The 13920-nt window shown below is 53.9% G+C and overlaps 2 protein-coding genes across 8 annotated transcripts in view; both read left to right on the forward strand.

The window, feature by feature from the left end:
- SEPT4 (septin 4) lies at positions 1–9263 on the forward strand. Of its 3 annotated transcripts, XM_006756194.2 has the most exons (12): positions 1–468; positions 2589–2888; positions 3260–3353; positions 3776–3862; positions 4350–4473; positions 7412–7546; positions 7660–7777; positions 7867–7968; positions 8176–8272; positions 8366–8528; positions 8679–8778; positions 9036–9263. In XM_006756194.2, exons 1-12 carry the CDS (start codon positions 409–411, stop codon positions 9093–9095), a joined length of 1440 nt encoding a protein of 479 aa, XP_006756257.1. In that variant the 5' UTR covers positions 1–408; the 3' UTR covers positions 9096–9263. The 3 variants fall into 3 exon arrangements, with proteins under 3 accessions (XP_006756257.1, XP_015414572.1, XP_015414573.1); XM_015559086.1 differs by having other exon boundaries at positions 8366–8778; positions 9036–9261; XM_015559087.1 differs by lacking the exon at positions 2589–2888 and having other exon boundaries at positions 314–468; positions 9036–9261.
- Positions 9264–10076: 813 nt separating this feature from the next.
- The window catches only part of MTMR4 (myotubularin related protein 4), a 23876-nt gene continuing 20032 nt past the window's right edge, over positions 10077–13920 (forward strand). For 2 of the 5 annotated variants that reach the window (XM_006756196.2, XM_006756200.2), the window contains exons 1-2: positions 10839–10953; positions 12267–12305. In XM_006756196.2, coding sequence (XP_006756259.1) covers positions 12303–12305 — 3 coding nt within the window. In that variant the 5' untranslated portion in view covers positions 10839–10953; positions 12267–12302. Of the gene's footprint in view, positions 10680–10838; positions 10954–11336; positions 11618–11822; positions 12133–12266; positions 12306–13920 lie in introns of those variants that run through there. The other 3 variants (XM_015559085.1, XM_006756198.2, XM_006756197.2) reach the window with 3 other exon arrangements.

The following is a 13920-nucleotide window of genomic DNA, read 5'->3' on the forward strand; positions in this document are numbered from 1 at the left end:
CTTGGAGGTTAACAGGAGAGGTCAAGTAGATCAAAGACCTGTGCTGCAGACAGACTTGGGAGGCTGGTGCTGTGCCCACCAGGGTAAGGCAGCCGGCAGGCATCCTGGGGCAGCCAATCAGAGGAGGAGGGAACTGCAGAGAAACCCAGTGATCCTGCTGCAGCTGAGCTGTCCTTGGAGAGTGGGAGCCAAGGGAAGGGGAGGACGAGGGGGTGGGGAAGGACATTCCACAGGCTTTTTTGGCCCCTGACAGAGACAGGGGGGTTACAGAGAAAGGGAAAGGAGCAAGCCAGGGCACAGGATTACAACAAGAGCGTCAAGACCAGGCTGTGTCTGTGTGTGAGGAACTTTGCCTGAGGGATACAATTAGACCTAGAGCTTGCGGACAGGGAGTCTGAAGCCTGGGACATGGACCGTTCAATGGGATGTCAAGGCAGCTCTGTCCCTGAGGACAGGACTGAAGCTGGGGTAAGGTGCTGTTCTGGGAGATGGGTGGACCTGACCCGCCTTCCCCCTGCCTTGTCTGGGACTGGGGCTCCAAGTCAGAAAATGACATTTGGTCATTGGCAGAGCTGGGGGTGGGGAAGGACAGACAGGAGGGGAGGACCTTGGCATCCTGACTCCTTGTCTGGAGCCCCTATGGGCCCCTCCATGCTGACGAGCAGCCAGGGGTGGCAGGGAGAATGGCGCTGGCTCCCTGCAGGCTCTGCTGGGAGAGAGTGGGGTGGAGGGGGCGTCTCCCTCGGTGCCTTCCCTCTCTTCCCTGCTCAGCCCCCTATGGAGATAGTCCCGGGAGCATAGTCCTCTCTCCCGCTTCATCTGATGCCCAGACCAACTGCTGGGCCACTGCGAGGTTGTACAAGGGGCAGGATTTCCTGGAATTCCCCAGACTTTTTAGCTGTCAGCAAACAAGACCTGCTTCTCCTCCCCCCTGCCTCTAGCCCCAGCCCTTCTCTATTGCCATATAACTCATCATCCATCCAAGCTGGGAGACTTTTGAGAGTGGAAAGGGGCACAGTTCATCACTGGACAACAAACGTAAACTGGACCCTATAAATAATAGGGGCGAGAAAAGCCGATAAGGTCAGGCTTGGCCTCAGGACAGCCTCTTCTGGTCAGTCAGCCCCCACATGCTGGTTCCAGTTTCAGGCTAAAGGGCCTCTTTTCCTCCCCGATCCGGGTGAGCCCTGGAGACTATGGCTACAAGCAGGTGTGGGGACTTTGGAGGCGTCAGCCCGGAAGGTCGCTCTGAGGGGACTTTTCCCTCTAGCCTCCCTATTTCAACCCCTTCCCCCAGGCACAAACCTAGCAGTGTGTGTGTTCGCCCCCTCAGTTTTTCCCTTTGTAAAATGGGGACCTGCAGGGAGACTGTGGCCATCTGACCTCCTCCAACCCTGGCTGGGATGCCACAGCGGTCCAGGGTAGCCCCCCCTGGCATGGCCATCCTTTGTCCTTGAGTCAGCCTCTGAAGCCGGCCCTTGTCCATTGTCTCGGGTGGCACGTGGCTATTGTAAGGCAGAGCTGAGCCCAGCACTGCCAGGCACCCCACAAAGGGCGCTGTCCCCCAAAGGAGAGAGGAAGCTTTCGGGTCTAGAGCTGAGGTTGAGGGAGGGGAGCGGCCTCTCTTCTAAGCTGGAACTGGTCTCTACAGAGGAACCAGCCATTCTCTGCCCTCCATCCCTGTGGTTCCCAGTTCAGGCCAGATCCCCTCCGGCATTGCTGGGTAAAGCCCAGCTCCAGGCAGAGGGGACAAAGGGCAACTGAGGGGTGCTTCCCCTAGATGTCCCCCACATTTGCAATCTGAGTGTCCTCCCATCCTATATCACCTGGTCCCTCCTAGACTCCCTCCACCCATACACAGCATCCACTGGCAGGTTTATCCTTCTCCCCTGGGGCCCAGGCCCAGGCTCTGGTGTGGTTCATTGTCTGGAATAAGAGGGAGTCAGGTCAGCTGTACTGAGCTCCAGGCAGTGAGCCCTGGGAGTGAGCACTCCCAACGGAGTCTGCTTGTCAGTCCCAGAGCTCCCCGACCTGCAGTGGCAGGAGGCATGGAGCTCCCTGCTGGTTCTTGCGGCATGGCTGGCAGCTCCCTTCTCTCCTCCCTCCTGCCCTCTTGCCCCTGCCCCTCTGACTCTAGGCGCTCTCCTGGAATCCTGTGCCACATTCTCCTCTCAGCTCTGATGCCTCTATCTGCTCCCCTTAGGCAGTCTGACTTTCTGGCCTTTGGGGGAATCCCTGACCCTGGGCTTGGCCAGACCCCCAGGAAGGGCAGCCTCAGCCAGCACCTGGTTGAGCGGGGGCTCAGGACTGGAGCTACTCAGTTCTCAAGAGCCCTTGCTAGGCTTCAGGGCTGCCGGGAGTTGCTCCTGGACCCTAGGGCCTCTCCTGGCATCTCAGACCTGTGTGTGTGAACAGGTGAGGGAGGGAGGGAGGATGAATACTTCTTCTGGCTTGGCTGCTTCTTTGCCTTTTAACCACAAGCACTTTCCTCTCTTCCTCTTGCCTTCTCCTGTCTTCCTCCTTCATTCTTCCCTTTCTGCCTCCTGCCCGCCTACCCCACCCCACCCCACCCCACCCCAAACCCCCAGATCAAGCGCTTCCTGGAGGAAACGGATGATATAAGTCTGAACAAGTTCGTGAAGGATTTCCCAGGAAATGAGAGCTGCCACCAACCAGAGGCCAAGACCTGGGTGTCCAGGCCCCAAGTTCCGGAGCCAAGGCCCCAGGCCCCAGACCTCTACCAAGATGACCTGGATTTCAGAACCCCCCTGTGGCCCCAACCCTCTGACAGCCAGCAGTACTTCCCTGCCTCAGCCCCTCTCAGCCCCTCAGCCTCAGCCCGGCCCCGCAGCCCGTGGGGCAAGCTTGATCCCTACGACTCCTCTGAGGTAGAGCCACCCGTCCTGTCCTTACTTTTCAGTGGGCTGGTGCAAGAAGACCCAGGGAGGGAGCAGAGAGAACCCGGTGTGAGCGCGTGCATATGCACGTGTGTGCGCGTGTGTGGGTGCACACTAGTTCATGCCTGTTGAGCTAGGGCTTCTCTCTGTCCTGTGTGGCCCCAGCTCTGTGAGTTGGCCCCAATATGCATTGAAAACTGACAGTATCAGCAGGATCAGCAGCCCAGCTGGTAGGGGTCTGGCCCTGCTCCTCTAAGGCTGGGCAAAGACTCAGGAGGGAGGGAGAAGGCCCGCCCGTGTTAGGTCCCGGGGCCCCTGCTGCCTCTCGCTCTCCCTGATACCCTCCATCTCCCCGACACTAGGATGACAAGGAGTATGTGGGCTTTGCGACCCTCCCCAATCAAGTTCACCGCAAGTCCGTGAAGAAAGGCTTTGACTTTACCCTCATGGTGGCAGGTAGAGTGGGGGCCGGGTTGGGCTGGGCTGGGGTTTTTCAGGTGGGGATGGTATGTATGTGGTAGAGAAGGGGAAAGCAGCAAGCGGCTATCCCTTTTTGCAAAATAGCTAGGAGCCGTGGGTGCCCGAAATGGTGCTCGGGGTAAAGTGGTGCAAAGAACACTTCACCCACAGGTTTCTTTTGTTTGCCTCTTTCTGGGGGACCTTGGGCCATCTCTGTCCCTCTCGGGGCCTCATTCAAATGAGAAGGCTGGACAAGCTGTTCTGTTTCCTTTCAGCTCTAAAATGCCATGGTTTGGTTCATCTCATCCCAATCAAATAAATAAGCAGCAGCTCCCCTCACACCTTGATCTAGTGGGGTTGCCTCTTGGCTACAGATCTCATCTTCTGACGTGGTACTTCTGTCCTCTCTCCCGAACCAGGAGAATCTGGCCTGGGGAAATCCACTCTTGTCAATAGCCTCTTCCTCACTGATCTCCACCGGGACCGGAAACTCCTCAGTGCCGAAGGTAAGGAAGCGAGGGAGCATGACCAGCAGGCAGACCTGACTTAGGAAAACAAACTCATTCCAGAGTCTGGGGGATGGGGCCTTCCCCGGCACACAGGAAACCATGGCTTCGAGACTGACAGCGTCTCTCTACAGGCCTATCTAGCCTGGCAGCCCACCAGCCAGCTCCCTAAAGACTTGGGTGCCGAGGCAGGGCAGGGACCAGAATCCTGCCCTTTGAGTGAGTCTCTGACCCCCAAAGGATTCCAGGAATCCAAGAAAAGAGCAGAGAGCAGCAAGAGGCTGGGGCCAGAGCCAACAGCCACCGGCATTTCCTGTGTTGGGAAATGTGCTCCTTGCTGGTTCCCAGAGAACAGGCCCCCGGCAGCCTCAGGGTTGGAAGGGGGGCAGTGTGGATGAGGCAGTCTGGGCAGCCGAGCTGGTTGGGGTGGGCAGTTTATCCTGACGGGGCAGGTCCTTGCCCTGGCCTCAGTTTCCCTCTTCTCCAGAGCGGATCATGCAAACCGTGGAGATCACTAAGCACGCAGTAGACATAGAAGAGAAGGGCGTGAAGCTGAGGCTCACCATCGTGGACACACCAGGCTTCGGGGATGCAGTCAACAACACAGAGTGGTATGTCTGACCAAGCACAGCCCCAGCTGCCTCCCCACCTACCACCTGTTCCATACACACACCCAGGTGCACACGTATTCAAAATTGTCAGGAGGAAGAGGGTTGTGACCTTGAGCATGCCACGGCTCCTTTCTGGAAGCTGTGTAAAGCGAGAGGGAAAGGATTGGAATAGATGATCTCTAATGTTCTTTCTGACTCTGACCCATCATTCTATAATGGGAGTGAGGACACAAGATAAGAAAGAAAAGCCTCAAACAAGCAAACACATGTGAAAACATGTAGAACAGGGCCCGGCGTATAGTAAGTGCTCAATAAACGTCACCCTACCTTCTTCCTCTCCTTTTACAGCCAACACTTTAGGTGCCACAAACTAGAGTTATTAAAGGGGTGAGAGTGAAATGGAGGGAGGAGTAAATGGAAGGGGAGAAAGAAGAGACAGAGGAGGAAAGTGGAACTTTGTTTAAACTCCAGGCACACTCCAGGCTACCAGCTAAAAGAAAGGGTGGCTTTGCCATACCATCTCCCACCCCCATCATCCCTGCTTTTTGTTTTTTTCTCGTGTGTGTGTGTGTGTGTGTTTTTGTTTGTTTGTGTTTTTTTTTTTTTTTGCTTTTTTCAGCAACTGGAGGGATAATGTCAGATCTGAGTGAGTAGATGAGGAGGAGAATGAATGATAAAGACAGGAGAAAGGGTGGTGCCTTTGATGAAGAAGTTAGGCAGGGTAGTGCTAAGACCTCTAGACGGAGAGTTCAAGTCTTGCACAGTCTTGAGCAAATAACTGCATCCCTACTTCTTCCATTGAAAAACACTGGCCTTTACCCCTCACCCAGTTGATCTGAAAATCATCTAGGACAGTGATGGCGAACCTATGACACGTGTGTCAGAGGTGACACGTGAACTCATTTTTTTGGTTGATTTTTCTTTGTTAAATGGCATTTAAATATATAAAATAAATATCAAAAATATAAATCTTTGTTTTACTATGGTCGCAAATATCAAAAAATTTCTATATGTGACTCGGCACCAGAGTTAAGTTAGGGTTTTTCAAAATGCTGACACGCCGAGCTCAAAAGGTTCGCCATCACTGGCCTAGAATGATGCATGTAAATGTACATTGGAACCTGTAAAGGGCTGTTTACATTATACTCATGAATTTTAAGATGATAATTGCAGGACCAGTGCAAAATTAAAATGTGGGGCCCCTTGTTCAAAATTATTAAGAACTTCTAGATGGCCACAGAGAATCAAACCAGTGCACCCCACCCCTGTGTGACTACACAGGTCGCACGCCCATGCAGCTGACCCTGGATAATCACCTCACAGGCTAATCAGACCCTACCAGACCTTTCTGTGCTCTGAACCTTCATTACACTCTTCATCATCACAGCATGGACCTTGGCTCAGCACACTGGTTCATCTTCAGTTTCACAGTCTAAGCCTTGAGGGAAGGGCCATTTCTTACATTCTTCTGGCATCACTGTGCTAGTACATGTTTTGTGGTCTCCACAAATATTCCTGATGGATTGAGGGGGCCTCCATGTCAACATCACTCTTCCTGCTCTAGGAATACGTCTCAGCAAACTGGGCTTGCCCTGCAACTCCAGCTCCAACCAACACCTGGTTACTACCGTACCATCCCCTCCTCTTATTGTCCATATTATAATATTGTATTTGCCTGGCATCTCACAGCTGACTGTGCTCCTCCACATATACTCATTTAGTCAACCAGCAAGAATTTTTTAAAAAATATATTTTATTGATTTTTTTACAGAGAGGAAGGGAGAGAGATAGTTAGAAACATCAATGAGAGAGAAACATCAATCAGCTGCCTCCTGCACATCTCCTATTGGGGATATGCCCGCAACCAAGGTACATGCCCTTGACCAGGATCGAACTGGGGACCTTTCAGTCTGCAGGCTGACACTCTATCCACTGAGCCAAACCGGTTTTGGCAATCAGCAAGAATTTATTGAGCATATACTAGGTGTCCAGCCTGTGTTCGCCATTTTAAGGGATGCAGAACAAGTATGAATGATCGTTGTCCCTGAAATGCTTGTAGTCTAGTGGCAGTGGGGAGTGGGGAGCAGTAGTTCTCTAATATGTGCATCAGTTGGGTAACAAATTAGTAAATGGGTCAGGCAATGTAGTGATAAACACACTGAGCTGAAAATCAGAAAGCCAGGGACCCCGTTGGGTAGAGAATTTCCCAACAAAGATGATCAGGATCAAATCTCTTAGCTGCTCTGGATTTAGTTCCTTCATGTATAAAATGACAGTGATGATGCTCAGAATGTCCTCTAATCAGCTCACCTATCAGGATTCAATGAGATAAAAGAAGAGGAAAGTACTGGAAAATTGAGGTTCTTGAATCTATATCTATAGATATATAAATTTGTATGTGCCCCCGTTCTCTTTACCACAGAGTGAGATTATATAATCTATCATATATATTTTCAAGAACCTCAGTTTTTCTACCTGTCTACCTACCTACCTACCTACCTACCTATCTATCATCCATCTCACTGTGTGGTGAAGAGAAGGGGAGAGTGTGCGTTAGTGTAATCAAAGGAGACTTGGTGGAAAAGATGGTTCTTGGATATGGCCTTGAAGGATGGAGGAGGTTTGAAGAGGTGGAGGAGAGGCTGGACCATGAACCTGACTTAGGGCTGCCTTGGTTTCCCCCAGTTGCTTTGTCACTTGGGCTCTTTTCCTCCCATCAAATTAGTATTTATTGAACTCCACCTCTGTGCTTAGCCGGTTTTCTGTCAGGACATGGGATGCACCTCTGTCCCACCAGGTACCTCTCTGAAGTAGTGAAGCAAGCCAGGGAATAACCGAGTCTTGAAAACACTGCTCAGGGTGGGGGCAGCTCTGCGGCCCCAGAGCTCACTAGGCAGCCCCACTGCCACCGTTTCCCTGCCTGTCTGTCCCCACCTAGCTGGAAGCCTGTGGCAGAATACATCGACCAGCAGTTCGAGCAGTATTTCCGAGACGAGAGTGGCCTGAACCGCAAGAACATCCAAGACAACAGGGTGCACTGCTGCCTGTACTTCATCTCGCCCTTCGGCCACGGGTATGGTCCGAGCCCGAGGCTCCTGACAACACCGGGTGCTGCCGAGGGAACCGGCCGAGAGCCCCAGGGGCAGGGCTGCCACAAGCAGGTGGTCACAGATTCCTGTTCCCCAGGCTCCGGCCATTGGATGTTGAATTCATGAGGGCCCTGCATCAGCGGGTCAACATCGTGCCGATCTTGGCTAAGGCGGACACACTGACACCTCCTGAAGTGGAGCACAAGAAACGCAAAGTGAGGGGAGCTGGTGCAGGGAGGGGAGCAGGTGGGCTTCTGGGAAGGATGGGGTCCCCAGAACTGTGGGCCCCTCATGTGTTTGCCAGATCCGGGAGGAGATAGAGCACTTTGGAATCAAGATCTACCAGTTCCCAGACTGTGACTCTGATGAGGATGAGGACTTCAAATTACAGGACCAAGCCCTAAAGGTGTGGCCACCCCAGGGCATCCCTTACCCATCTTGTTTCTTCTGGGCAGAACAAAGAAGTAGAATTCTATATAAGGGTGGGTTGTTTGGGGGTGGGAGAGGACCCTGGTTTCCTAGAGAGGAACAGAGATGATGAAGACACAGGTGGAAAGGAACAGGTGAGAATGGGGGCAGGGGGGTGTTGACAGACACCCCAAACTTTTTCCAGGAAAGCATCCCATTTGCTGTAATTGGCAGCAACACCGTGGTAGAGGCCAGAGGGCGACGAGTCAGGGGCCGTCTCTACCCTTGGGGCATCGTGGAAGGTAAAGCACTGAGCTTGTGACCAGGGGACCTCCTTGCCCTCAGTGACTCTCCCCTACCCATGCCCCTGGCTGACCCCTAGCCTTGCTATGCAGTGGAAAACCCAGGGCACTGCGACTTTGTGAAGCTGAGGACAATGCTGGTGCGTACTCACATGCAGGACTTGAAGGATGTGACACGGGAGACACATTATGAGAACTACCGGGCACAGTGTATCCAGAGCATGACCCGCCTGGTGGTGAAAGAGCGGAATCGCAAGTATGGTCAAAAGCCAGGGCAGAGCTGGCAGGGGGGAATCCCAAGCACAACTTTGGGTGAGACTGAGCCCTTCCTCATCTACAACACCTCAATCCAAGCAGGTGTTGGGGTCCCCTTAGCCTTACCAAGCCCCCTTTCCCTTTCCCTTAGCAAATTGACTCGAGAGAGTGGTACCGACTTCCCCATCCCTGCTGTCCCACCAGGGACAGATCCAGAAACTGAAAGGCTGATACGAGAGAAAGATGAGGAGGTGAGAGCGGTATGGGGTTGACAGCCTGGGAGGTCCCCTGCTTGCTCATAAACCTTAGTGTCTCTTGGTTTGGGAATAGGAAGATCCCTGGCCCTGGTGCACATCTGTGTCCTGCATTGGTGGATTAGTGGTTCTACCCAGGGTCTCTGGCACACCCCAGGCTACCCCTGGCCCAAGGGATCGGAGCGTGGGAACGCTTCCCCAACATGATAGGACTCTCTAAAAGTACCCATTTTGATGCCATGTGCCTGTTCCAGCTGCGGCGGATGCAGGAGATGCTGCACAAAATCCAAAGACAGATGAAGGAGACCCACTAGCTGACTGTCAGCCCTGGATATTTAAATCTTCTCCTCTTCGTTTTGCCCATGCCGGCCCCTCCCAGCACCAGCTCTGCTCAGGCCCCTGCAGCTACTGCCACTTCGCCTTACATCCCCGCTGCCTCCCAGAGACTCAGAGGAAATAAAGTTTAACAAATATATAGTGGCTCCCGGTGTCACTGTCTGTATCTCTACCACCTCCCCGAGATCAAGAAGATCCCAGGACCCAGTTTTGACAGGCTTCTGGAGGAGGGTGCTGGATTATGGCGTCTAGGAGGGAAGGGCGGAGTAGGGGAAATTTCCTCCCCCATGACAGGCTTCAGTCCCTGCCTAGAATAGTCTGGCCCCTCTTTTTTACTCACCAATCTCTCTCCTGCCTCTCCTATCTGGGCCTGGGCCTCTCCATTTCCCCCCACATAGTACATTCAGTTCTATGGAGTTTTGGATCTGATATCTGCTTTTGGGAAAATATGGAATTGACTGCATGCAGCCTCCTGCCTTCCTGTTTCCCCTGATTTGGGGAAAGGGATACACAGAATTAAGCTCTGTACGATAGGAAGCTGTGACAGAGCACTGAACAAATGTGGAAACCGCGGCGATCACCAAACACTACCGTAAACGCTGGGAGTGAACCGAGAAGCCACTGCCCTGGAAGAGCTCAGCACTTAACTAATGCTTATTAGGCATCTCCTAGGATGCAGACACTGTCCTAGACCCAGCCCAGGTTCTTGTTCTCATGGAGTTTACTAACTGCAGGAGAAGTTCCAGCGTCCTATAAGTAGACACGTGAAGACATTTTGGCTGCGGGAGCTGGCATTAAAGCACTGGGGCCCACTCCAAACTCAAGCCGTCTGTTGAGACTCTGAACCAACAACTGTTCTCCATTTCTGTCAGGGTTCGTGGTATTCGCGGCCACGACGCCCCCTAGCGGCCACCCTCCGCCCCGCGGTCCGGCCTGATTCCCCCGGAGAGGAAGGGAGGAGCGAAGAGCCGGGTCCTCGGGACAGTCCATTCACCACTCCCAGCACAGACTAGGCGGTGGCCGCTAGCTAATGGCAGTCTCAGGTCCGGATTTCCTCTCTCAGACGTGAGGTCTTTACTCAGGACTGACGGAGCCATGCAGGTCATGAAGGACGGCAGGGCGCATTCGCCGAAGAAAGTGAGGGTCAAAACGCGGAAGAGGGAAAACCCCGCCGCAGGCGGAGGAGAGAGAGACGGAGCCTCAGGCCCAAGCCCTCCTCCTTCTCTTAGCCTGCGGGGCCTCTCCTCCCTTTCCGCTTTGGGACGCGATGGCCGCCGCGAAACCAAGACGGGAAATGGATAGATTGAGGGCGGACGGGAGACCTTTCTGACAAATATTCCCAAGGAGAGGTCGTCACCGGAAGTGACTGTAAGGGCCTGTGACCCTACAAGGCCCCGCCTTCAATTGCGCTACCAGTAGGCGACGGGCCTCTCCTACTTCCGGCCCCTGGAGCCTTAGCCAGCAGCCCCGCTTTTATTGCTTTTCCATTGGCTGCCGCAGGGACGCGCTGTGATTTCCCATTGGTCGCATCTCTTCTCCAGTCCCGCGCCTCATCCCTCCAGGTACAGTCTTGTCTTCGGGCACCCGATAGGGTAAGGTTGGGAGGGCGTCTGCCCAACTTGACCAATGAGCGGCGTGAAGGGTGAGGGCGGTGGCTGCGTGGTGAAGACAGGGCGGGACTTAGGGTGGCGATTGGCCAGGGCGGGCACAGACGAGGGATACGATTGGTTGGGGAGAGGGGCACCGTGGTGGGGTTGTAGCTGCGCGGCCTCAGCAGCTGCGGGAGACGGAAGTGGTGAGAGCGCGGCCTCGGAGGGTCGGGCGGACGCCGCCTGGGTGAGTCACCGTGCCCCGTGTACTGCCAGTCTGGGAACCGCAAAGACCGCGTCTTACCCGGCTCCGCCCCGACCCCACCGGCTTTCGTGAGCCCCGCCCTCTGTCATTCGGGGCTCCGCCTCCGGGCCTTTAGGCTCCGCCCCTAGAACCTGGGCACCTGGGCTCCCCTGCCACCCTGGCCCGCCCCCCCCCCCCCGGTGCTCGAAGCCAATGCAGACACCACGTCAGGACTGACCGTCAGGGTCGTAGTCCTTGCAGGTGGCATATAAAATTGCCGGGACCTGGGCTCCCCTGCCACCCTGGCCCGCCCCCCCCCCACACCCCCAGGGCTAGATCCCTTAGGTCTAGGAACCCTGGGCCTCCCAGACTTGGTCCATGTTTCTCCCTCCGTTTCCCTGAGGCTGCGTGCCAGTAGGCGGTGAGGCAGCACCTTTGGCGTGCCGCTTGCTGGCTGTCCCATGAGGAAGCGTGGGCTGTGATCAGGGTGGTGGGCAGGAATACAGATGGAGGCTTTTATCCTGCTCCCTGGGAAGAAGCGGGTACTACGAGACTCGCCGAGCTCAGAGAGCAGGCATGAAAGAAAGTGTCAGTGAAACCGGGCCTTGCGCCCTCAGTGGGCCAAGGAGGCCCATCCTGAAATTTGTTGCTTGTGCCCATTTGACAGGTGCTGTCTCCGAGGCCTGATTGCGTCCTTATTGTGGGCCTCGTCTCGCTAACCCACTTAGTGTCAAGTAGCTCGGCAGGACCTGTGCAGCCCTGCTGCCTTCTGATCACAGGTTGTGGTCCCCTCCCTCTGCCCTCTGCCTTGGACTCTGCCCCCAGTAGACAGGTCAGGTGGGTACTATTCCCAGTCTCAGAGGCCAGCAGAGCATTCCCGTGGATTCATGTCCCCACCAGGGCCAGGAGTGAGTCCTGGTTGAGCAGCCTCTGTCTCGTCAGAGGTGGCAGTTCTTTTGTTCTCCCGCAAAGAACAGGGGGTTGGAGTGTTTTTGCACTTCTCCTTCTGGGCTTGGAAATCAGGACTCTTGAATTCTGCTGAATAATCTTGGATGATACTTACTCTTGCTCCAGAACTTCGTGGCTGACTTCATACCCTGTAGAATCACTTGTTGCTTTCTCCCCATGTACCTGCCATTGCCTCTGTCTGGCATGGTGACTTGTAGAGAGGCTGGACTCTGGGTGAGGAATGAGAATAAGGATTGTAGAGAAGTTCAGGAGTAGCTATGTGTGTGTGTGTGTATATATATATATATAGCATTTGTTGATTCCATGGTAAAGTTAATGATGTTCTTTACTCTTATGTCTCCTTACAGTGAAAAGCAGGCAGCCAGGACCCTCACCACGGTAGAATGGTGAGTACTCTCTTCTCCCACAGAATTTGTGTGTTCTGTCATCCTTGTGTCTTTCTCCGTGAAGCTGCCCACCCCTCCTGGACCTTGAGCTCCAGGCTATTCTGTTCAGGCCCTAAACAGGTTCATCTGCTCTGGAGATAAATTAAGTTTCTTTAGATTGTAAAACATCAGCCAGTATACGACACTGGGACAGGGAGCCTTTAGAAATCGTTTTCTGCATATGTTATGCCTTCGCCACGCTACCACTGGCTCTCTTAGCCTTTCACAATGGCCTTTCTCTGGGATCCCTGGTAGAAGCTCTCTGTTCTGGTCTGAAAAGCCACGCCTCCTGTATCTCAAGATCCTGTACTTCCTAGTGGGGCCCTTGAATATTGTGGGTGTGTATCAGGAGTGGCCTCTCCAAAACTGTGGGGTTTCTCCAGCTCCAAGGTGCTGCTGTCCATTAAGCTCCTGCAGGCAACAGATGACTAGATATATGGCAGGATAGCACCCTCAGGGTACCCAGAATATCGCTGGGAGTGGTTATAATGTTCCCCTATGTTTTCTACTAACTGTAACTGCATACTTTCTTCTAAGCCTGAAGTCTCACAGTAAAACAAGATAAGGCTTACTTCTTGGGGAGTTGAAAGCTTTTAGTGAGATAAAATGTAGATGCTTAATAAAATGTCAGGTTTTCTCCCATTTCTCCCATTCCCTTCCTCCAAAACCCAAACCCAAATCCAAACTAAAACCTTGAAAGTTACCAGGCACAAGAAGTGTGGGGCTCCAGCCAGCTCCTTCTTTGACTCTTGAGGACATTTTGAGCCTCTTATCACTGCTCCTTGCTCCGTGGCCCTCTACCCAACTCCCACCAGGCCCATACCCTTGGGTTTCAAGTTTTGTTTTTGCAGCCCACAGTTCTAGCCTTTCTCTGTCTCAACCTGAGAAATCCTTTATCTTCCAAGAAAGACTTTCTTACCCAGAAGTCTTAGAATGTGAGACAGGGCAGAGATGGAGCAGAATGAGTAGGATTGGGCAGAGGCCTTGGAATAAAACACAGAATTTCTCTTTCTGGAGTGTGGAATGACCAACCTAGCACTAGCCCAGTGTCCATTTTAATGGGCAAAAAAGGGAGGGGGATTTAGTGAGGTCGGGGGATGGGAGGACCCTGATGGGCAGGGATCCGATGGATGGTGGTTTTGGAGGGAAATGACGAAGTCTTGAAACTGGAAAGAGCATGAGGTGGATGTAGGTGAACTCCATCGTGGGAATTCACAGGCATTGAGGGAACTCAGCGGTGGGGTGGTACGGGGAGGGGGCACAGGGCCGGATTTGTAACAAGAGGGATGTGGGTTGGCTCACCTGGGAAGATGGGAAATGAAAAGATGTAGGCGTCTCGCCTTCCCCTTTCCCGCGGTCTGGGGACAGCCCCGCAACCCAGACCCCCGAGAGCCCCTAGACATCCCTGAGGACTCCCTCCCACGCCGAGGGGCTGCGGGGAGGGAGGAGTCTGTGCATCTGGGTGGGGCCGAGGACCCGTCCCGCCCCCGCCTTCCTCCGCGCGGTTTCGGGCGCTTCCCTCTCTTGGCTCCCCTCCCTTTCGCGCGCGTGTCGGAGGGCGGAGCTGGGCGCGCTC

The sequence above is a fragment of the Myotis davidii genome, unplaced genomic scaffold (assembly GCF_000327345.1).
Source record: "Myotis davidii unplaced genomic scaffold, ASM32734v1 scaffold993, whole genome shotgun sequence".
Classification (NCBI taxonomy): Eukaryota; Metazoa; Chordata; class Mammalia; order Chiroptera; family Vespertilionidae; genus Myotis; species Myotis davidii.